General features: G+C 39.7%; 1 protein-coding gene across 3 annotated transcripts; it reads right to left on the bottom strand.

The window, feature by feature from the left end:
* Positions 1–1104: 1104 nt before the first annotated feature.
* SMARCA5 (SWI/SNF related, matrix associated, actin dependent regulator of chromatin, subfamily a, member 5) lies at positions 1105–24025 on the bottom strand. Of its 3 annotated transcripts, XM_050973598.1 has the most exons (24): positions 23622–24025; positions 21262–21336; positions 18907–19073; positions 18197–18297; positions 17424–17524; positions 15263–15442; positions 14753–14908; positions 14509–14640; positions 14189–14257; positions 13705–13814; positions 12651–12877; positions 11081–11202; positions 10840–10992; positions 9458–9594; positions 8868–9012; positions 8364–8483; positions 8018–8128; positions 7365–7478; positions 6628–6750; positions 5280–5412; positions 4208–4326; positions 2863–3075; positions 2292–2402; positions 1105–1397 (listed from the first exon to the last, which is right to left on the bottom strand). In XM_050973598.1, the coding sequence occupies exons 1-24, from the start codon at positions 23763–23765 to the stop codon at positions 1332–1334; spliced, it is 3129 nt and encodes a 1042-aa protein (XP_050829555.1). In that variant the 5' UTR covers positions 23766–24025; the 3' UTR covers positions 1105–1331. The 3 variants fall into 3 exon arrangements, with proteins under 3 accessions (XP_050829555.1, XP_050829556.1, XP_050829557.1); XM_050973599.1 differs by lacking the exon at positions 2863–3075 and having other exon boundaries at positions 23622–23914; XM_050973600.1 differs by lacking the exons at positions 21262–21336; positions 23622–24025 and adding an exon at positions 19230–19425.
* Positions 24026–24094: the final 69 nt, after the last annotated feature.

Raw genomic sequence — 24094 nt, 5'->3', positions numbered from 1 at the left:
AAGGAAGAAGTCACGATGGCAAAATGTTCTCCGGGCGGTGCCACATGTGACATGGAAACACGAGAAGTTTCGACTGTTTCCTGGGGAAGTCTGTGGTGCAAGAGGGACTTCTCTCTTCTCGAGGAATTGAGAACTGATTATCTAAAGGGTGGATTTGGTGGTAATGGAATTGGAAATCTAGGTGGGGGGAGGAGGAAGAAATTTGGAAGGTTTTCATCTTGGGTTCTATGTGTTTTGTGTGTTTTTTCCTTAGTGTTTTCCTTTGTAGTTTTAGGTTAATAAAGTTTTTTCCCTTTAAACCTCAAGTTGGAGCCTGCTCTGCTCTGTCTCTGATCACATCTCACAGTTGGGTGCCAGGGAAGGAGGTGATCTCGTGGGGGCACTGGCATTGCGCCAGGCTTAAACCATGACACAGGCCAAAACTGAGCAGGGCTTATGAGCATTTGCTCCATTTTGGTTTGTTTGTTTTCTTAGTAGATTCCAAAATTATGCTACATTAGATGATGGCATCTCAGTCAGCAGATGCCAGATACAGCATCAGGAAGGGACACTGTAGGGATCACTCATGCATGGCACTGTTTGACTGGCTCAGGGCAGAATGAGAGTTGCGAACTACAGCTGTGCACAGCTGGAGTCAGCACCAGTTCCTTTCACTCCAGTCACAACCATCTCTGCATTTACCACAGCTGTGTGAGAGAAGGGGTTGTTTCACAAACTGTCACTTTTCCTTGTTTGGACTTCATGGTTGTTTGCCAAAAGACCCAATTCTGCCATGCTTAGGCCATTCTAATGAAGTGCAGACCTCAGCCTGACTCACCAACCTTTCTACTGGCTCAGATTTTAAGCAAAAAGTGTTAACAGTTTTTTCCAATCATTATTCAAGGAACTGATTATATTGGTACTGTAAGTTCAGTAAAGGTAAAGTGAGAGCCACAAAATTTCCAGAAACAGTTTGAGTGGTGGCTTGTACCAAGAAAACACCACTAAACAGTTCTATTTATCATAACATTCACAACAACCTAAGATGAAACAAACTGGGGGATGACTAAAGAAATATGCATTGAAGTGGAAACATTAATGGAAAAAAGGTCACAAGAAGCCTCATTAATAAATGAAGACAATTTATTACTTCAAGTGTTAATGGTAAAAAAAATTCAGCACAGCTGTTGCATTTAAAAAAGTGAAACTACAATTAAGTACTATGTTCTAGTTCAATAAACAGATGAACCCAATGTTCTTTAAAACAGTTAAGCATTATACAGTACATCTTTATGAAGACCCGTAAATTAAAGAACTACTTCTTAAATTTAGAGATTAAAAAAATTCTGCATTCACAGCTTTAGCTTCTTTTTTCTCCCACGCCCATCAGGAGTGCCATCCATTTTGCGCTTCTGTGCCTGTAAGTTAAGATTTTATAGTAAGTTGTTGTCATACAGAAAGGTTGTGAGCAAGCAATGTGTTTCAAAACAAAGCAAATGGAGAACATTGACACCCTGTCAGCTTTAAAATGTGGTAAGCTGCAAATGTGGCATATAGTAAATATGCATATCTTTGCTGTTGTTTTTCATTCTTAAAATCTGGAAGAGCATGATTTCAGAGAGGTAGAAAGTGTATAAAAATAAGTAAGGATGTTATAAAGCTTCCTATTATGAAAAGGTATTTCTAAATACCCATTTAAATATTTCTGTGAACATGTCTAAGAAATTTAATAATCCATCATTATTAACCTTATTGATTTCTGCACATCTGTCAAGTAAGTTGTGCTTTTAAGTTTTTGCTTCAACAGCTCTAGGCAACAACCTGAACAAATGGAGGTAGGAAAATACATAAAGGTGATATTTTATTTACAAAATAGGCCTGCATATTAGCAATACTTTGAATTCAGTCAGCAAAGAGCGCTGTCAAGCATATGTGCTGTTTTCCCAAATCTAGCTCTACAGGCCCATTTGTAAATAGATCTGTGGATGATTTAGCAGATTGTATAAATCAAAATGCCAAATACATCCCTGATGTACTTACCACGGTAAATCTATACAGTGTACCAACCCAGTGAGCCAAAACGTAACAAGTTTATCTGCTCCAAAACATGTGAGCTACACTTAAGAACCTATTTTCCTTTATTTGACATCCTCAGCTGGACTAGCTGAACACTGACATGAACTTTAGGCAGCTTTTAACATTGCCCTTTAAGTTGTTGGTTTCAAATAACTTTAGATATCACTTGTCCTAGACACTTGGAAAAACGCTGTTTTCAAGTGAGCTTTTTCACCAAAATAACTTTTAAATCTTACTGAAGATGGTTTTGGTCCACGTTTCTTCTTTTCTGCCTTTTCCTTTTCTTCCAGTTCCATGTTTTCTCTTTCAATGAGTGTGATTAAAGTATTACACCTCCTTTGCAGCTCCTGCATTACACAACATATTCCATCAGTAACTTAGGCAGCCACTTAATGTAAAAATCCACTTAGAATGTTAAAAATGCTGCTGAGTAGGTAAGTATTTTGCTGGATCTTGTCAGAGTAACAAATAATTAAATGTTTTAGTAATACTTACTTCTTGGCTGGCTTCATAGAAGTGGATTTGATTGCAGATGTGTGCTTTGTAAAACACATTTATATTTAACTCAAATTAGAAAAGGGTACCTTAGAATTTTGAACTTCTCCTCCCATTTGCCATGGCTGCATTTGACACCCATACAGTTATCAGAAAGTTATAAAAAGGTAAAGCCTTGTTCCCATGCACCTACCTCAGTATTTCAGCAGCAATTTAATTAATTTAATATGTGATAGGCATTCATGAACAAATATATATATATATATATATATATATATATATATATTTGTATATATATATATATATATATACCATTGCAGTTCTGGACTTGAGAAACCAGTCAAATCTGAATTGCGGCGAGTTTCGGATACATTGTCTTAATTCATCATAGACATTTTCTTTATCAAATCCTAGTTTGTGAAGCATACAGATTAGGAAGCGATCCTCCTCTTCGGTGTAATTCTTCCCTTTATTAGTACCATAGGATATTCTTAGTTGGTGGAAAGGGGCTTTATATCTCCCAATCTGAACAAAACAAATAAGACCACATAAAGCTAAGAAATATGTCAGAATTAGCATGGAAGTCTTTTGTGATTTAATGCTTTTATACATGAAGACAGAAAACTAGATCTTTGAGGATCTCCCATGCTAAGTCTTCACAAGAAAATGGCTGTAGGTTCAGAACAGTGCATTTATCAAAGCTATCTAAACAGGTAAATTGTGGTTTAGACAATAGACAGGTTTGTAATCTTTTGACGAATGGCAGACTTTCACTACACTTAAAAACAGGCAAGACTGGTCAGGATTCAAATGGCAATGATCCTTTTTTACATAAATCCGCAGGAACTGGTAAATTCAGAGTAAGAGTAAAAAGGTACATCAGAGTTAGCACATGGTTTGGCTGCTTTCTGGTTTACTGAGTCTGACACTTCCTCCCTAGAAGACAACTAACTCAGCAAACCTGAAGTAGGGAGAAAATTCTGATAAAGCATCTTAATTAAGTATGAATCTCTTCACTACCAAATACTACTTGGTGAAACACAAAGAACAAAAGCCTCCTCTGTTGGATTAGTCTTTTTAAAGTGCTCTCTTATCTCATATTTCTAACTCCCTCTGTCTTCCACTATCTCTACCTGTTTCTACCTCTCCCCATTTCTGTTTTCCTGTTTCTCTCCCCCCATCTCTCTACCCTTTTCTCTCCCCACCTACCTCTCTCCCTCTCTTCCTCCATTTCTCTCTCTCCATCTCTCTATCCCTCCTCTCCATTTTTCTCTCCATCCCTCTATCCCCCACTCTCTCTGACTCCATCCTTCTCTCTCAATTTCTCTCTCTCTCTCTCTTCATTTCAGTTACATGTGTCCAGAAGGAACTGTGCTCCTCCCCAAAGCCTGTACTATGTGGAGTTACACAGCACTCCGAACTGTGTGCTGTAATACAGAAGACCGTTACAAACACCAGGGTAGACCATAGCTAAGGGTGTCATCACAGCACTTCCATGGGATGGAAAGGCCATAGAAAAAAACTGCTGAGTGTTATGCAAAGAGGCCAATGTCAGGCCCAAGATGTCTTCATACATCAGCAGCACTGGCCAGACAGGGGTCCTGCATCTCCCCTCACTGGCACCAAGGAAAAAAACCAGGAAACTGAGCAAACCCACCTTTGTATCGAGAGCCTTTTTTATGCTGATTCGTCTCTGAATTCTGGCTTCTCCTCTTTCAATCTGAGCCATGATCTTCTCTATGTCTTGGAGTTCATTGCATCTTTCCCAGAACACAGCTAAGAAAAGAACAACTGCTTAGTTTCTAATCATGCATTGTAAAAGTCAGAGGTTTAACCTTCCTTTTACCAGAGCTTACTGCTGTGTAACAACAGACATGCCTTGAGCTGGTAAGAAACCTTCCCTTCCGGCTACCATATGCTGCAATATTACAAACGCTGTTTTGAAGAGGGTAGATAGAGAAATCTTCAGTTTAAGTGAGGTACAATACAGGCCAGTAAGATTTTTGTGTGTCAGTCTCCTCCAAGGAAAAAAAACTTCTTCAAATGGAAACAGATGTAACAGAATACAGTTTTATCAAGAGAAGCAAGAAGGCAACTGAGTGCCCGAAGACAAGCAAGTGCCTGAAAGACAATTAGGTGTTTAAATAAGGGGGGGTTTTAGAAGAATTTTTCGCATTTTCAACCTGCTCTATACCTTTAGAAATGTAGTGCCAGGACTTTGTAGCTACACTACAGTGGAAAAAATCTCTTCTAATGAGAGGGTAAGTAGCCAAGTGGACTCAGGTAACAGAAACCAGTGGTTGCTGTAGGTTCAATCATGATGTATTTACTACTATGTTCTACTCTTGTGAAGGAGGTAAAGGTTAACTTCTTAACTTCTTAAATGAATACAAGGGAAATCTCTTCAGCTAAGCAGTGTTTCTCAGCATTTCCTTTTGCAAAAATTAACAAGAACTGAAGACACTGCTATCCAGTTAGATTCAGGATATAGTGAAGTGGCTCAAGCAGGAGTTTATGTGTGCATTTTAGTACAGTCTTAGTTGCACAGGCGGTAATGATGGTAAAAGACAGATCAGCAGATCCAAAATACATCAATATATTTCTACCCTAAAAATCTTAAACAGCAGTGTAAGAAATTCTCAGCAGCAGGATGTTACCATGATCTCAGGCAGCTCAAATGAGCCAAGCAGAGATAGATACTCTCAGAGATGAGTACAGAATTAAGTTACCTGAATACTCAATGACTTCCTCTGGGGTTTTTCCTTCGACTTCTCGTGCTATATTTTCAATGTCATCACGGCCCCACTTCTCATTGGCTTTGATGAACTGGTTGAAATCTCTCTTATTCCAGTTAGTGAAACCCTATACAGCAATCAAGAGGAAACATTGCACAGAGGTTCAGGATTTGTCCATCTCTGAATTAGATTCAATAGGTTTTTTAAAATTGCCTGTTACACTTCCATCATTCCACAGTGTTAAACTTTATCCTTCTCTACAGTTTAATTTAGTAGAATTGTTTTTATACTGCAGTCACTGTAGTCTCTCTATTTAAATACTGCAAAATGACTAGTACTAGTTCTTTATTTACCTAGTAATTTCTGATAAGTTTTCAGCTGAAAAATTAATCCCTCCTAATAGTCGCTCCGTGGGATTGCTTTCTAAGAAAAGAAATTGCTCAAGTGAAAGTGTAATGGCTTTTGTTTTGCCAAAAAGGCCACCCAAGTGCCTCACAGACACCCTCAGCTATTGCACCTGGTTACTCTCCCTGAGAAGGACTAAAGCCATCTTGTGATGGTGATGCTCAGCAGAGACACAAGCACTGCTGAAGTCATAAGGCAAAGTAGGTTCATATTACCAGTAACTTTTACAAGTAGTGGGAAGTAGCAAGTTCTGCCAGCCATGTTGTGATTTAGCCACAGCTTACTGGACTGTACTGATTCCTGACCTCTGTGATTCTGGTGTCTCCACAGTGAGCTGTTCCAGCTCATTACTACGCAATCAAGAAATCCTGTCCTGTAATTCTGATCCCCTGCCAAAATACAATGTGTAAATACAATATCCAAAGAAGGCATATCAGGCATTCACCTGTTTTAAATTATTTAAATATACAGGCTTCCTAATTATATACCTATTCAGCTCACACCCTCTTTTAGTGAGGGGAACTATCCACTACCAGATGTAATTTAGGAAAACTGATCATTCAGATTCCAAGATTCACTTTCATATGGGTGTGAAACTGAGGCAGAATATGTGCATTAAATAATGTGGAATGCGGCACACCCAGCTCTGTAGCCATTCTGCAAGGTCTCATGGAAAGACATCACAGTCTACAGTCAGTGCCAGACTAGGATTCAGGAAAATCCAAGTGCACTAACTTGGTGCACATTCCTGAAAGATATCCTATGACATAGGCCTATGACAAACCTAATGCTAGAAACTCTTTTCAGTCAGAACCAAACTTTGCAAGTGTGTTAACTACAGCACATGCCAATCAGTGACCAAGAAATGTTCCCATAATGCTGTGAAACACAAAACAAACTTCGGCTGATTTCAGTCTCACTGAAGACCCAACAATACCTGGGTTAGAAGTTTCTCTTTTTCTTCTAGTTCTTCATCATTAAGAGGTTCAGCCTCATCAATCTTAAGCTGCTCTTCCTTTTGTGCTTGGGCTGCATTTGGGAGATCAGGATTACGAGGTACCTGAAAGGTTTTTGTAAAACTAAATTAAATTTTCACAGATAATTACTAACTGTCACCTTTCTGTTAATATAACCTAATAATTTCTACAGCTGAACATGATTTTATTTCATTTAAATTACTGTGAAAGGCTGGAAAAGTACATATTCTCCTACTGTTGCATTTACCTGTTCCATTGCGAGAATTTAGAGAATAACACAGAAGGGACTGGACCTTAAAGATAACCTCTTTTCCTACCCTCTAAGTAGAAGGGCAGGGCCACCTTCTACTTAGACAAGGCTGCTCAAAGGCTCGTCCAGCATGGCCTTGAACACTTCCAGGGAATGTGGGTCATCCACAGCTTCTCTGGGCAAATTGTGCCAGTGCCTCACCACACTCACAGTGAAGAATTCCCTTCCAATATCCAACCTAAACCTGCCCTCTGACAGTTTAAAGCTGTTCCCTCGTAAAAAGTCCCTTTTCAGCTTTCCTGTAAGCCCCCTCTAGGTACGGAAAGGTTTCAATCAGGTTGCTCCAGAGCCTTTGCTTCTCCAGACTGAACAATTCAATTCCAACTCTCAGCTTTTCCTCTTAAGAGAGGCGCTCCATGCCTCCGGTCAAGGAAATTCTTCAGTTACCTTGTAACCAATTGTTTTCCTGTAGTAGAGAATCTCTTTTTCCAATAGTTCAAACAGGCGAGGAGGAAAGAACTGGAAGTCCTGTACATTTGGCTGTTTTGGAGGCCGTGGAGCCTGAAACACAAAGTTTGCATTTGCTCCCTTTCACATCCAGAATCTGCTTTCTTGTAAGAAGTGATTTAAGTTTATGCGCAAAAAAAAGCATTATTGTTACAAAAATGCACTGTCTTGACTTGGGGGGAAAAAAGTCACACCATGCAAGACACACCAACCACCACAAAGAATTCTAAAAGTAAAAGAGCAGTGAGAGAAGGGGAGGAGAGGTCTTTTGGGAGGAGGAGGAGGTGGCTGGTGAAAAAGTCACACGTGTTTAAAGCATCAATCTTCCACTGGAAAATTTATAGCTGCTTAAATAAGAACCAGAAAAATCTTGATCTTAGCCTCCCTAACATCTTACAAGTTTCATACTGTTCTTATTTTTTATTACAGAAGTTTGTCTCAAGTTCTTTGGAAATTTTTTCTAAATTCAAATAGTCCCTCCACTTTAAAAAAGTGAACAGAGCAGTTTTTATGACTAAAGACTTATTTGTTACTTAGAGCTTTAGCCATTTACCATGCATATTTTAAAAATTTATTTTGATTAGTCAACTCACCTTGGGTGCTTTTGGTTCGCTGACTCGAAGAGCCTCTCTGAAGTAAGCATCCACAGCATAATTAGCTTTTCTTTCTCTTTTAGGTGGTTCAATCCACTCTGTAAATGCCAACTATAAAAAAAAACCCATCACCCCCAAAACCAAAAATTAATTCTTGCAAGATCATCAGACCAGCTACAAGTTTTACGTAAAATTAAATCTACATCTACTTCATTATAAGTGTTATAAATGTTTTTATTTAAACTATTTTCATGGATGACACTGTATTTTACCCAATACCTCTTAAATAAGTATGATTAAAACATGCAATTCAGTGCATTCCTCCAAAAAAAACTTAAAACATTACCTTCTGTTTTTCTCTGTAGTCTTCCCCTTCAAAATTATACACGCTAGATTCAGTATCCATAGTAAAATTCCTAAGGGAGCTTTCACCCATCTTTGAAAGTTTTTCGTTCATTTCCGCAGTCTTGGACAGGGGATACAGAAAAGAACAGTAGCCATTTGGATGGTACTTCATTATTTAACATCTTATTCCCAGATAGAACGGGAGCCATTTTGGAAGGCACGTCATTATTAAACACCTCATTCCAGAAAGGAGCCACTCTGAAAGGTACTTCATTTTAAAACATCCCATTGCCAGAAAGAAGAGGAGCCATTCTAGAAGGTACTTGACTATAAAACATCTTATTGACAACATCAGAAAAAACAAACATGACTGAGTAACACAAAACCCTCTACAGCAAAAACGCCTTTTTTCTCCAGCTTGGAACCAAGTTATCATCCAGAGACTCACTGTCTTGCCATCACATTTAAATCTACAGGTGAGCTTCCCCTTTTCAAACCTTCTCACCTTCTTTGCCCCTCTTTCCAAAATGTGATCAATATCTTCATCTGTAATCTCACTATCCTTTGAGGCAAACACGTGTGTCGCTCCATGTCTGATCATTTGCAGCATTTCATCCTTTCCAAGTTTATTCAGGTTTTGATCCACCAATCTTCCTAAAGATAAAAACGCTTGAGGATAGCAACTCACTAAAGAGTTTATGTTATGGAAGGGGCAATACAGGATTTTTCTGCCCTTTATATTTCCACATACAAGCTACATATTACTGATTCCAAGCAAGTCAACTAAAGTTACCTTACTTTTCTCCATCTATTAGAAAAAGGAAAGGTATTCATTTCCCCAGTTTAAAGAAGAAACTGAGTTCTTTAAAAAGCCAAATCTGACTATATCCCACTAGTAGGTAAGCAAAAAGTTAGTGAGGAAATGCCTACTCCTACAGTAAAACAAATTTTCAAGTGGATGAGGCCTTTGCCCACTCTCTTCAGAGTTCAGATGAGGCAAAAACATTCCCACTGGTTCTTACTGGCTGATTCCACCATGATTTACAATGGGAGAAGAATGGAATTTCATCCTAGAGATGAAGTGCCTTCATATACTTGCCTTGCTGGATAACTATGGAATCCAGGCGGAGTTTCATTTCCGCACGCTCCACTATCCTTTCCTCCACGGTATTGTCTGTAATAAACCTGAACACCCGGACAGTCTTGGTCTGGCCAATTCTGTGTGCTCGATCCTGCCCAAAACATTAACAAAAAATTCAGCACTTGCCTTCCAGCATGACTACATAATTAGGTTTAAGATTTTCATTATTTCCAGTATATGAATTTACAAAACAGAACAGCACAGGTTACTTAAATGTTTACAGCTATCCATGGCTACCCAACATATTACATTTTTATCTACATTGCAAGTTTGGGGGGTTTTCTTCAATAACATTGATAGTGAGTCTGTCTCTATGTGTCATAGCTAAAAAATTGCCGTATTTGGGGTTTTTTGTTAAATCACACAGGGGAGAAGGAGAAGACTTGGATACTTCTGACCTTAAGCAACCTTCTGTAGAATCAAATCATGAAGAAATCATCTCTCTGCTGACCAAAAGCTGCCTTTCTCAAAATCCTTCAGTAGTGCCATGAATGGTTCAAGAAAAATACAATACCCTGCCTCTCCTGACTAGTGAAACATGACCCACTGTGACAATCAGTACTCTCAACACACATCTGTAGTGGTAGCTGGTACTGCCCCACTTGAGCTATTAGACAGTTCCATCATTCTTTTGAAGTAATTTTTGCTAGAGTACTTGAGATCCCACAGTTTAACTGATATAATAAAGACCTTTCCAAGACTTGTCTCTGAAAGGCCTCATTTGTCAAAAAAAATAAATCAAAACAAACCAACTGGCAGTTTTTAGATAGATTTGCTTTCTTATGTGGTCACTAATGTCCTTGACATGTATTCAGGATGGAGATGCATCCAAATCTACTTAAAAAACCACCTAACTACTCCTAAGGATAGTTGCTAAAATGAGATCCTTCCATTGCCATCACCATAAAAGCAGATTTTGAAAAGTTTAATTCAACTTTTCTTTATCTCATTTTCAAGATCGCAGGAAAAACAGTGCAAACACATTCACCTCCACTCCCCTCAACAGTAAAGCTTTAAACCTTTATAGTTTTGGGATTAACAACCTAGATTTAATTCATTTTTACTTACTCAAGTAGGCTATTTGTATTAAACAATCCTAAGAGGTGTAACATACACCCAGCATTTCCCACTGCATAAAACACTGTATAACCCAAATGTGACTAAGGACTAATGGTTCCATGCAGTGGAAGCTGCACTTGAACTGAAAATTAGTCTTACAAATCCTGCTACTGTGCTAAAATGGGAAAATACCAATTTATTTTGGAAGTGTACATTTCTAGTAAAGTTCCGTGAGAAAAAGAAAAAAAAATTCCAAAATTTCCATCTGGAATCTTACCATAGCCTGGAGGTCTACTTGTGGATTCCAGTCTGAATCATAGAGAATTACAACATCAGCAGTAGCCAGATTGATTCCAAGACCTCCTGCTCGTGTACTCAACATGAACACAAATTTTGAGCTGTCAGGATCGTTGAATGCATTAATGGAAGCCTAAATAAATGAAAAGAATGTATCATTTAAACAAAATGTTTTACAAGTAGTGCTTTTACATAAATACAATCCTTAAAATTTTCAATACCTGTCGCTCATTGTGAGGAGTTTGTCCATCCAGTCTGCAATATTCGTAATTCCTCCACATACAGTAATCTTCCAAAATATCTAGGACTCTTGTCATCTGACTGAAGATTAGAACCCTTGAGCCTGTTTGGGTAAAAAGGTTTATTATACTTTCACCAAAATGTAAGATCAAACAAACTCTCCAAATCTGCACTACCAGAAAAGGAAGGAGGGCAATTCCATGTACTAAGAAAAGTCTTTGAATTTCAGACCCCAAACTACAATGCAGGGCTGCAGCTGCTGCTGCCACAGCATATCCATACCATGGGACACGTTTGTCTTACTCTGATATGTCACTGTCTAACTAATGGCTGGCTTCTCCCTTTTGTTTTGTGTTGCACTCCTTCAGAAAAAGTTCCCAAACATGGCAGAGTAAGATGGTAACATAAATATAAAAACATCATCAAGTATAAATAATAAAATTTTGAAGTATTTGTTTGTTTTGGATTTAAGATCTCTAGCAATAAAGTGAATTCTTCTTAAGTACTTGTCAGTTTACTTACCTGCCAAGAACAACTTAAAAAAAAAAAAAAAGCAAATGTTCAGTACTTTATGCATACACAATCAACCATTTCCAGTCTGCTGGACAAATTTAAGTAAAACACAGGATATAACACAGTTTCCACTTCCTTTTGTCCTTTGGACTCAAGGGTTAATACTGAACTCTCTTGTTTAAGATGATGATTTGATTTGAGACCAGTCCAGTATTAATTACAACACCTCATCAATAAACCTGATATCAGCAAGAAACCAAGATCAAAAAAGCATAGTAACCACTAAATTGTTTGGTTTTTAGTCTTGAGTTATACGGGCCACAGCTGCTTGTATGATACCTAGAAACAAAGTACAGTTTACTTTTATACTACAGAAGGCTGAGGTTTGGATATGGTTTTTTTTTCTGCAAAGTGTCCCCACTCACAGACTTACCTCCATCTTCTTTAGCAAAGTTACTACTGTAAGCATACTCAAAAAATAGTGAGTTAAAAACTGATTCCAGTGTCAAAAACTCTGTGGCAAGTGAGTTTTACAGTAATCCATTTCAAAGCTCAAATAACTTTAAAACAACTCAAGAGTTCCCCCATGTCTGAGTGTTTATAGAATACACAGAAAAACCTCAGGTACTGTCCAAAATCACATCCAGCAAGAAAGACCAATATTTCATACAGGATTTGACTTGAACTCTGTATGAGGACTCTGAATCTGAAATGGTCCTTCACGGCAAATCAAAGGTGTGGCTAAAATACTACATAATTATATTTCAAATAGCTAATAAGACTAAGAAAGAAAACCTAAAGCCCTGATCAAATGATGTTTTTATGGTCTCAACTTAGCTGGGATGAAAAAATGGGAAAAAAAAAAAAAAGAAATCATAGCACTTCAGCCCAAAAAGCCATAATGGACTATTGATCCAAGCTGGTATCATACTAGAAACCAACAATAATCCTGGCTAAAGTCTGCTGGTTTTTGCTCAGAATACACAAAAACATTACTGAACCCAAAAACTCTCAAAACCCCAGAAAGGAGATGCATACCTTGTTCTTTTAACTTAGGTAGCAATTTGTCCAGAACTACCATTTTGCCACTGTTAGTGACCAAATGCATGTCTGTTGTGTAAGGTGGGCCAGGTTCTGCTCCATCAAAGAGGTAAGGGTGATTGCAGCATTTCCGCAGCTGCATCAGGATGTTCAGCAGTCTCATCTTGTCCAGCTTCCCAGCTGAGTTCAGGATATCTATATCCTTCATCAGGATTCGGGTATACCTACAGCAAAGGAAAAAAAAAACCCTTCTGTTCACTCTAAAATGAAGTCTAAAATGAAGTTGGGGGATGATTCACAAGCTGCATCTTTTGCTGGTGCAGGGGGAGGAGGAGGAAAGGTTTGAATATGTGTAAGCCAGGAAAAGCCTATGGGAGACAGAACCTGCCCTCAGCATCATGGCACCCATGGGACATGGTTTGGGTGTCATTCTTTTGCCTCTGGGCAAGTCAGAAATATCGCACAGAGTCATGGAATCGATTGGCTTGGAAGAGAACTCTGAGATCATCAGTTCCAACCTTAGGGTAAACACCACCATGCACTGGGTGCCACATCCAGCTTTTTCCTAAATATCTCCAGAGACAGTGAATCCACCACCTGTCTGAGCAGTCTATTCCAATGCTTGACAACCCTTTCCATTAAGAGATTCCTCCTGATGTCTGATCTGAACCTCCCTTGGTGTAGTTTGTAGTCCTCTTGTCCTGTTACCTGGGAGAAGAGGCTGATGACTCCCTCGGCTGCACCCTCCCATCCAGGATTGTGCAGAGCAAAAAGTTTCCTCCTGAACCTCCTTTCCTTTAAGCAAGAAGTTAAGCAAGTTTTCTTAAGTCTTTAGGCAACAAATACTGTCAAAAACTCACCCTACCCTTCATTTAATCAGGTAAATCTCCCTGACATGCATGGTTCTGTCATAGCAGTGTCACAAAGAACTAGGTATAAATTTGGAGTATACCAAAGAAAATAAACTGAATTCCACACAACCTTCAAGTCACAGACAGCACATTTCTTCTGAGCCTTAACCACAGCCCAGTCAAGCACATGCATTAATTACCATTCTCGCTGCATTTTGCTGAGGCCCACATAAATTTTAACTTCCTTCTTTGGAGGCAAGCTTTTCTCCACATCAGCCTTGATGCGACGGAGAAGGAATGGTCGTAGCACCTGAAAGAGGTTCATCATTTAACACATTTTGGAAACAAACACTGATCAAGTCAATGGAAGAATCAAAGAGCAGATAATCTCTATCGCAGGTACATGACCTAGTGTTAGACAATCTGAAAAAAAAAAAAAGCAACCTATCTGGAGAAATTATTTGCTATCTATAGGATATAAATGTGCTTTATTTGAAAAACTCAAATATTAGGTCAAAATGATCTTTCATATGGTTCTGTGTCCTTTAACTTAATTTTGCTTGACTGAAAATTTGTGGAATAATCTCTCTCATCCTAATAGTCTATCATAAGAAGCATTAGAAGAACCGTTTGGGATTTACCTTAGGTAAACGTAACACTTGTACAAAAGGCAAAAGGACTGACCATATGAAGGCGCTCCACCAGTTTCTGATCCCCTAGACAGTTGTTGGTATCAAACCACGAATCAAAATCCTGTATCAACAAAATCATTGGTTTATAAGAGGCTTCCTTTCAAGGTACAATAGCATCACAATGGTGAACAAATACAACTCTCATATGGCCAGGAAGTAGAAAAGCAAATTACCTTATTTGGCCTATTTTATGAAAAGCTTTACAACATAAACATTTCTAACTCAATCTATCACTTATCATAACTGACACCACTAACTAAACATATCCAGGTCTACGCAAAATTAATTTGATTAGCAGAAATGAAGACTTACTTCAGCTGAGTTAAAGACATCTGGCAAAAGGAAGTTGAGAAGTGCCCAGAGTTCATGTAAATTGTTCTGAAGTGGAGTTCCAGTTAATAGGAGCCGGTTGGTTGTCTTGAATTCCCTTACAATTTCTGATAACTGAAGGACATTGAGACATGACCAAATATTAAACATATATAAACATTACTAGTCCCTACACCACCACCTAAATAACCCACACAAATCTCTTTCTCAGTGTAAAATAAATTACCTTTGATTTTTCATTTTTAATCCTGTGGGCCTCATCTATAACAAGGTATCTCCAGTTGAACTTTTTGAATACTGACTTCTCTTTGATAAGCATTTCATATGATGTTACACAGACATCCCATTCTCCAGGCAGCAACACATCTCTCACAAAAGCAGCCTAGATAACAACATGACAGCTGGTTACTGAGGCTTTGTCAAATTTAAAGCAAAAAGAACACAGCAGCACTGCTACAATTTTCCTATTGTCTCATGAAGGCAGTGTCCCGCCTTCATAAAACGAGACTGCAAATCTTTGAACAAGAAATTATGAACATAAAGTGATGAAGCACTATCTGGGCAACACACATATTAATTCTAAGCTGGTTATACTCCAGTAGGCAGCACTGTAGTTCCTAAACCACTACAAATCCAAGTAAGGTCTCCCCCCAGGAAGGAAAGGGAAAGGACAGCAAAGATCACATGCTGGATTTACACAGAAACACACAGGAAAAACTACCATATCCAAACTTACTCGCTGGTCTTTGTCACCAATCAAACAAACTGCTCGAAGTGTTGGTACCCATCTCTTGAATTCATTCATCCAATTCTGCAGAGTGGACTTAGGAACTAACACCATGTGAGGTCCAGGAATGTTTCTGTAGTGTTTCATATAGCCAAGAAGAGAAATTGTTTGCAGTGTCTTCCCAAGACCCTGTAAGTGTTAGAAAAAAGAAAACCTCTCAGAAAACACCTTTGAAAATGAAAACCCAAGAGTGAGCTCTGAGCTCAGCATGGAAGGCACAGAAGCCTGAATGAATGAGGGAGATACAAAAAGGGTATTAAAACCTTAGTTAGGAAAAGCTTGCAGGGCTTCCCCCATTTCAGAATAATAAAGTAGCAAGAGTATCACTTTGAAAGTGATATGAAGTTAGAAGTTAGAAGGATTATGAAGTCAGAATTTTGTCTTACCTTTCAAGTAAGACAACTTGTTAAAAGTACAAGGAAACATTATTTCTTAAAACTTTATTTTGTACACTATGGTGTACTCAGGCTATTTAGAGGTCAAACTTTAAAAATTTGACTTAGGTAGTCTCTTAAAAATAAAGTGAATAAATTAAGAACCCCTAGGAATTTTTAATTTATTCAGTTATTTGAGTATTAATAACACCGTCACCACAATATTATATATTGACATATATGCTATCATATTTGTATAGATAGGTTTTTTTAGGTTATTAATGCTTCATAATCATAAATATGTTCTAATTAATTTTTAAAAGGAGTTTTTCACAGGCCACAAATTACACCAGGTCCTGTGAGGAAAGAGCCAAACCAGTGTAAAAAACTGCATATCTGAGAGAGGAAAACAAATACTGAAAGTATGGTACAACACAGTATCTTCAACATATAATTTTAACTAAAACAAAACTGAGGAACAACTGAAAAACCAGATCATTCCTATACTTTAAGTAATTCAAAAATATGATTCAAATGCATGGGAATTAAAAACTCCAAACGCCATCAGCACAAGAAATTTCTGTTTCTAAAATTCGAGTCTGTCTTCAAAATAACCAAAATGCACCAGGTACAAGATGTGGAAAAGTGTTTATAGGCTGTGTGAAATGTGTTAATAACTTCAAAACAATTGATACCCAAGAAAAAACAAAAAAAAGTTTAATAAAAATATTTAATATCTTTAACACAACATGGATATTGGAATACCACCAATCCAAGCACTCATAAAGCCTCCGAGGTGTTTTTGTTAAAACAACCCTCTCCACCCAGCCAAAAAAGTCCTCTATTCATAAGCATGTATGCTTAAAAAGACCTTGATGTATTTAAAAGTGAAGCATGTTACTAAACAGTAATTTTAACTCTTTTGTCTGTAACTTATCTATAAGTTTTATTACACAGAAATTACAAGATACAGGAAATGCAATACACTGAAATTAATTACATTTTAGACTTTTGTTTCTTTTTTCTACTCCTTATGAAAAAAAGATATGTCTCAAATTATTAAGGGAACAAAAACACCTGCCTTTGAAACTACTACAACTTCTGCATTCATCCCATATCTTTCAGGGAAAAAGAATAAAAAATACACAGCTTGCCAGTGCCAACTGAAATGCCCATGGTCATGATGTATGAGAAATTTTTACACAGCTCTCTAAGTACATCTACCTTTGCATCATTTTTTCAAGAAAATTCCCACTGCTGTAGCTGTTCTGTGGACATCAGTCCATAGAGGACACTCATATCCTAATATCTACACATGGCCTTAAAAACAGGAAGCGTTTCCACATTTGATCTTTTCATATATGACCCTCTCCTCACAAGGGCAGCTGAAGAATACTATAACAAAACACCTGCAATTTAGAAAGAAAACAGAGGACATGTCATTCTGTGGAACAACTCCCCTCCACCAACTTCATGTTCCTAAAGGTTGATGGATTCCCCTTCCATGTGTCTATTTTTGAAACCTGCCTGCATTATTTATTTAAATTAAAATACCTTTGACACTTTCAAAATTAGTGACTTTAAACACAGTAGAAAAATAAGACTGGCAAACTATATATTGAATTTTGTGTTATTAAAACCCCCAGATATATATATATACACACACACTGATGGACTGAAATGGCATTGTACTGCATGTGTTCTTAAGTGATCCTAAACACAGGCTCTGTGCATACCATTTCATCTGCCAGGATGCCATTGATGCCATTTTCATACAGAGAAATGAGCCAGTTCAGTCCTCGGATCTGGTAATCACGCAGCTTTCCCCATTTCACATCTAAAAGACATCAAAGAATAGATTAAAAGATACACAAAAACTTCAGAAAGAACTTTATCACCTGTTGGCTGCTAATTGACAGCAATTACCAAAGCTACAGAACAAATTCAAGTAATAAATTTATGTAATAAATTCAAGGACAATGCAGAGTGGAGACAGCAACATATTCATTTTGTTTCTGCAAGTTGCTGCAACCACTTTGTTTTCTGCAAGGACCCAAAGCACACAGAAATACTAAATCCATCATGATCAAAATGATAACACAGTCAAACATTAAAACAACAGAATACCGAATACCATTAAATGAATTGGAAGCTGTTAGGTGTTTTATATCAGAATATAGATTACACACGTAAAAATAATATGACAGACTTAAAAACTCTTTCTTATTAACTGAAACATAGCAGCTGGATTTCAAAGAGACAAGACTCACTGGACCATCTTTCTGGACCAGAATGAAAATAAGCAGCTCCTCAATAATTCATTTTCTGCCATTAGCTCGGTGCTGGATTTTTTCCCTCCCTCTCCTGTCCAACCAAATTATTTCACTATCCTTAGACAGTATGCAAGTCAAGTTCATTTTAAACATTTTGAATAAAAAGAGCAGGGGCAAAAAAAAAAAAAAAAAAAAAAAAAAAAAAAAAACCACAAAAGAAAAGGAAGGAAGCACACATGATGGAGATTCTTCAAATCGAGTGCAGACATTTGTTGTCTTGGAGCTTTCTGTTAACAGCTCCTCGTCCTCTTCCTGCTCTGTTCTACGGTGCCGATAGCTGGAAAAGTCCAAGAAAGTAGTAAGTTTGTGGACAAACTGAAAAGATATCAAGTTGCTGCAAAATTAAATCTAATGTAAAGTAATGTATATATTGTAAGACAGAATACAAACACCCAAAGAAATTTCTAGCAACATTCTTCACTAGAATTCATGTTCAGCAGGCTGAAATATCAGCCCAAAGTGACTGGACAGGGATTAATGTGTGCATCAGTACTGGCCTTTAACTACAAGACAGGGAACAACACTGCATTTAAGTTCTGCTGCACCTGCCAAACACTGCAGCCACACAAGCTGCAATGAAGGCAATCCAAATTTCTAGACATAATTTTCAAGTTGCCTGCAAGGTGTTGCATAGCGATGTTCTCCATGAGCTCTTACAATTTAGAGCCATGACTGCCTCACTTTTCTGCCCCTGCTTTTCTTCATGCTGGAAAGCATCAACACAAATCTCTTATAACTCCTTGAATTCTTAAGCAATTGTCAACTTACATATGGGCAGTTGAAAAAAAAAAGGCACACACACAGACACAGGACAAAAGCTTAGCAAGTTCAACTTCCACTTTTAAAGTACAATCAGATCTTATTCATAGTATGCATCATCACTCACTCGCCAGCTGACAGTAAATTCTGTTTCTCGTCCTTCTTTATTCGTGGACGTCCAGGTTTCATTTTTAAAGGTGAAGTTGGAGTTTTCTGAGCAGCAGGCTGAATGAAATGAGCAAAGAGCTCAGTCTGCTTCAACAGATACTCAAATCTGTTTGCTCTGTCTGTTTGCTGGTGACAAAGGAAAATTAAATCGAACAAGTGAGACATTCCAGTATGTATTAATTCAAAAGAAAAAGCAAATTAATACTTTTTCAATATAGATTTTCACATTACTTTATACACATCACTACAACACCAAAGAAGAGATGAGTAACATTAATGTACCTGCTGCTGACAGATTCAACAATCTTTTGTGGGGCCAAGGCTCATCTTTGCTACGCAGCAAGACCAAAGCTGTGAGACAGACCTGTGGCCAAGACTGACTTTGGCACAAAGATTGCCCAAGTCTCACTAGATAAGGCCAGACTCCCTTTAACAACTTTCTTCTATCAAGTGATAGTCTTACTCCCAAGAAATTTTCCCCCACACAGGATTCTTGATTGTACTAATTCAGTTCTAACCAAACTGCAACAACTGCTCCCAACTGCTCTGATGTCATATGAAATGCCTGCTCTGTGAGATACAGCACCTCCCTGTGCTGTCAGATAAGCAACAGAGCTGGCATCAAAGGGGACAGTGAGGACAGAACAGCTCATAGCCACAAGCCAGAACATCTGTTTCAGTAGCCGAGACCTTAGATATGCTCAGCCTAACTCATCAGGCTGCCCCATTTGATAGGAGTTGCTGTTTCTGCTGCACAAGAAAAATTACAGCAGACAGTATTAGTATCCGAAAAGTTCAGCTTTGTTGAGATAGGTTCCATTTGGAATCAACACACCCTGCCAAGGCCACACCAAAACTTTGAACAGACAAACAAGCCAAAACCAGCTTCAAGGCCAACAGTAACCACTCTGACATTCTGCTACCTGCCACAGCATAACTTGGTATTTAGTAACTTGCAAGACAGCTACAGGAAGTCAGTTTTCTTAATAAAAAGGAACATATGTTCCAGGCTTCTCCAAGAGCAATGGCAGCTCTGTGTTTTCCTCCTTAGTGTGAGCAGATCCTGAACTATGGAAGAGACAGGAAGACAAAGTATTAAAGTATAAAGAGACCACAAAAGAGATCTCCATAGATCTCCAGGTACCACAGAGGACTCAGACTCACTCTAATAGTATTTTAAGCTTGAATGACACAGCTACAATCCACATCCACTAAATTGAAGTTTTCCTGTCTATTCTTCATAGGTTTTGCTTCTTTACTTTGTAAGTTTCTGAGGTTTAAACTATGTAAGATCTCACTGCCATCCAAATTGCTGATCCTTTTTTTTTTTTAAACTGGCTGTACAAAACAGAAGAGATGCAGACTGCATTGCAGAAGGTTCCTCATTCTAAAATTTAAGTAAGGAATTTTCTCCAAGTTTCAGCCCTGCACGTACATCCCCCACACTTGCTTTCATGGCACTTGAGGATGTTCTTTTAAGGACTAACAAACATTATGTCTTTTAGACAGCACACAGAAAAGAACAGGCTGTACTCTGCAACCCTGAACTATCCTAATACCAACAGAGCCGCTCTTCCCATTTTCTTTTTCAACGCATCTCTAAAACACAACTGCCCTTGTTATTGTGCCTGTCTAGAGACTAAAGGAGACAATTCCAAGTTCACTTCCTTCAGTGTGCCACAAAGTAGCACAAACAAATATGCAGAAAGATGATGGGGTTATTTTCAGTGAAAAGAAGAAATAACACAGGAAGCAGCAAATTGTAATAATCAGTTTCACCTTCCTATGACAAAATTTCACATGGAGTCACAGACACTGGAATTACAAACAGGAAAAAGGCAAACAGGGAGCAACTGAGAAATAAACTGCAATGAGATGGTGAGGAATGGGCGACTTCATCTCTTACATTATAAAAACGATGAAAAAATAAGAAACAATGATAATAACAAATTTTCTCCTTTCTAACCTATGAAGCACAGAATCAGCACCCACCTTCAAAAACCTGAAGACTATCATTAAAGCTTTACAAAGAGATTCCTAGAGAATTTTTCCATTTCTGACAGAGAAGCTGAATGCTCAACTCTTTATAATCCCCCTTGCCTACAGGATGGACTGCTCTGTAGGTAACTTTAAAATGCCAGAAAGGAGAATGGTCCCAGGAGTGCTTTTCTGCATATTTTTTGTTTCAAGTTACTTAAATATTTTTTAATACCTAGACAAATCTCTATAAATCCATTTAGCATATTTCAAACAATATTTTTTAAATAATTGCATAAGTACTGAACAGCTGTACACAGTGCCAAATATTACATACCATTTTCTCTTCATATGTAGGATCGGTTTCCTGGATTTCTTTTTGCTTTGCCAAAGATGCATCATCAAAAGACTCCTGAAATGAAAAAGAATTAAGAAGAAATATTTCTGAAAAAGGGAAGATACCCATCTAAAGGAGAGTAAGCTTGTTTCACATTGTATCAAAGCAGCAAAAGCTGGCTGTAGTGCCTGATGGTGGACAGATAGTAGTCAGCTCTCTATTATTTCCAATACAATTACCTGGAGATCGATCAAAGATCCCTGCCAAGGGGTGAGGGACAGAGCTGGGTCTCTGTAATCTGATTTAGGTCCATCATTAAAGCATCATATCAATGTGAATGAGCGAGACAGCTGTGGTCCAGGAGATCAGCATGCCACTTCTAGGGTGCTGAGCCAACCCCTCCTGAAGCTGTCTCTCAGGACTGTGAAAGCACCAGCTCCAGACCTGAAGTGAGGGTAATTTCAAGGTTTTTGCCAGATTACCCCAATCCCTCATCACTCTGTATTAAAGGAACAAATCTAAACAAGAATCCACAGGGCACTTTTGTCCTGAAAGCTGAGGAGTTTAGGAATCGGTATTTTTCTCCTATGTAGTTTATTAAATTAAATTTTTATCACCCATGCTACTACTGACAACAGTAAACCCAGCTGGCTGGGAGAGAGCAGTCCTCCCTCATTACCTTCCTGCCAAATCCTTAACATACTGCCTTCAATTACTCTTTTGGATCAGGGCTTTTTTATCCTTGTCTCTTCTGTCATTAGGTTAACTCTTTCCACATCATCTCCCATACGCATTTTCATCTTCTGTTGTTAAAATGAAAAGCAGTGAGATGATCCTTCCCTGATAAACAATACTAAGGTAACATATTACAAAATAACTCTTGAAAGGGTGAGAAAATCAAACAAATGAGATGCTTTCAAGTGTTTATTAACCATCTGTTTATCTGAGCCAAGTAAGAATGGGGCTAAATTCAATCTTTACTGGCAAATACAAAACAAAGGAACAGGAAAAGTAAGAAACAGATGAAACAAAGGCTGGCAAGAAACAGGATGTTTGTCGGTGGTTATTTCCTCTGGCAGGTGAGGCATGTGGAAACAGAAAAATCCTACACAAATGTTTAATTCACGAGTCAAAATATAAATAATTGAGCATAAGAAGTTATGGCTAAAGCTCTTCTGAAGTCACAACCAAATCCTCTTATCCCTCACTGGACTGAGCCAACACCCAGTGACCAAAAGCAGAGGACCGTTGGAACTTCTGTTCGCAATTTCTCTTTCTTCCGCAATGCCTAACCCGGAAAGCACAGCAGCACGGCCATCCCAGCCCATCATCTGCTGCACAGATGACAAAACCCCTGCAATTTAGCTGGAGACCAGGGAAAGCAGTCCTTGAAATGCTCACGGCTCCAAAGCATTCCAACTCAAACTTCACTGTATGCCAGGAAATCCCCTCCCAAGGTAAAAAAAGAACGGACTTGGCAGCACAGAAAGCCCTCGCACACAAGCGCCTCGAGAGCACACGTTTCTCAGCCTACACACGCTAAACTCCAGCCTGGAATTGCCCTATTTCTGCAGGTTCGAGCAAGACTTATTTCCCACAGTGCTTTGGCTACTTGTTCATCCGAAAAGCCTGGTATTTGCAAATTTATTTAGAACAAGTATGTTGAACAGCCCAGCGTGACTCAGGTTACAAAACACCCAGCGCTGAAAGCAGGACCGACCAGTTTCCTGCTATCATTAAAGAAACAACGCTGCGATAGAATTAGCATCTCCAGGCAATCACTTCCAACCCCTTGAAATTTCTGGAATATAAGCACCTGTTGCCAAAACAACCCCTCCCACAACCCTCACACCGTCTTCCTCCACCTCAAAAGAAATTAAAAAAAAGAAAAAAAAAAGTTTTGAAGCACTTCAGCAGACAAACATCGCTCATGCTTTTTTTTCCAGCGGCTAGCTCGCCGCTGGAGCAGGAAGTGCAAAGGTTGGGCAGGAGCAGACAGAAAGCCTGCGGGTGCGTGGGGGGCTCCCGCCCGGTTTAGAAAACAAATAAGTGGTGTGACCCGGCCGCAGGGCCTCCGTCCCCGTGTCCCAGCGGCAGGATGAGCGCGACTCCCGGGCCTCCTGCGCGGCGGGGAAGGGGCGCGGAGGGATGGGACGCCCCCAGACACCCCCACCCCACCGGGCCGCGCTCCCGGCGAGAGAGAGGGCAGAAGGGAGGGCGGCTGGACCAGAGTGCGGCCCGGCTTTGCGAGGTGCAGCTCCGCGGCCGCTCTTCCATTGTCTCCGGCGGCCCCACGCGGCCGGGGTGTCCCACCTGCCGCCGGGTGAACGGGGGGACCCCGCTGGGCCAAGCCGACTCACCTCCATCTTGATGTCTCCCCCAGCCAGGCCGACGACACAGGGCGGGCCCGTCCCCGCGGCTTCGCCGGTGTTGGCGCCCGGTGGCAGCGGCGGCGCAGGCGGCTCGTCCGGCTGCGGCGGCAGCGGCGGCTGCCCGGCGGACATGATCCCCGCCGTGAGGAAACGGCGCTCCGCCGAGGTTCGGTCTGGCGTCCGGTGGGCTGCACGCTGCAGGCAGGCGCAGGCGGCAACCGAGATCCCGACAGAGGAGGAGGAAGAGGCGGCGGCCTGCGGTTCCCGGTTCCCGGAGCGAGGCCGGTGGATGGAGCGAGGCCCGGCCCGGCGGGAGCCGCCAAGCAGCGCGCAAGCCGCACCGCGAGCCCGCGCTCGCGAGACTTCCCCCCACCAACTCCGCGCGGCGGGGAGCGAGCAGCGCGCCGCCGCCGGCGGGGGCGCTGCGGGGCTCGCCCGGTCCGCGCTCTCCCGGGAGCTCC

Source organism: Serinus canaria, chromosome 4, assembly GCF_022539315.1.
Source record: "Serinus canaria isolate serCan28SL12 chromosome 4, serCan2020, whole genome shotgun sequence".
Classification (NCBI taxonomy): domain Eukaryota; kingdom Metazoa; phylum Chordata; class Aves; order Passeriformes; family Fringillidae; genus Serinus; species Serinus canaria.
This window is presented reverse-complemented; position numbering and strand designations above follow the sequence as displayed.